Source organism: Crocuta crocuta, unplaced genomic scaffold (assembly GCF_008692635.1).
Source record: "Crocuta crocuta isolate KB4526 unplaced genomic scaffold, BGI_CrCroc_1.0 scaffold115, whole genome shotgun sequence".
In the NCBI taxonomy this organism is placed as follows: domain Eukaryota; kingdom Metazoa; phylum Chordata; class Mammalia; order Carnivora; family Hyaenidae; genus Crocuta; species Crocuta crocuta.
The window spans coordinates 7,740,540-7,740,800 of record NW_027530575.1 but is presented as its reverse complement, the minus strand read 5'-3'; the positions used below and the strand labels follow the sequence as shown (position 1 = coordinate 7,740,800).

The following is a 261-nucleotide window of genomic DNA, read 5'->3' as shown; positions in this document are numbered from 1 at the left end:
AGGTAGGGTGGGCGGAGGGGGGCCGGGGGCGCGGGAGGGGGCCGGGTGGAGAGCTGAGAGCTTGCTGGAGTCACCGGCCCCCACACCTACCGTCAGGAGCGCGACCTGCTGAAGAAGTTCCGCATCCCGGTGGACACCATGGTGACGTACATGCTGACCCTGGAAGACCACTACCACCCCGACGTGGCCTACCACAACAGCCTGCACGCGGCCGACGTGCTGCAGTCCACCCACGTGCTGCTGGCCACGCCCGCGCTGGAT

The 261-nt window shown here is 69.0% G+C and overlaps 1 protein-coding gene across 1 annotated transcript in view; it reads left to right on the top strand.

Annotated features, from left to right (window-relative positions):
• Positions 1-261, top strand: part of PDE4A (phosphodiesterase 4A) — a 37,463-nt gene that overhangs the window by 31,881 nt on the left and 5,321 nt on the right. Inside the window, exon 11 of the mRNA XM_077767976.1 lies at positions 97-261. Within this exon, the coding sequence (XP_077624102.1) occupies positions 97-261 (165 nt within the window). The remainder of the gene's footprint in view (positions 1-96) is intronic.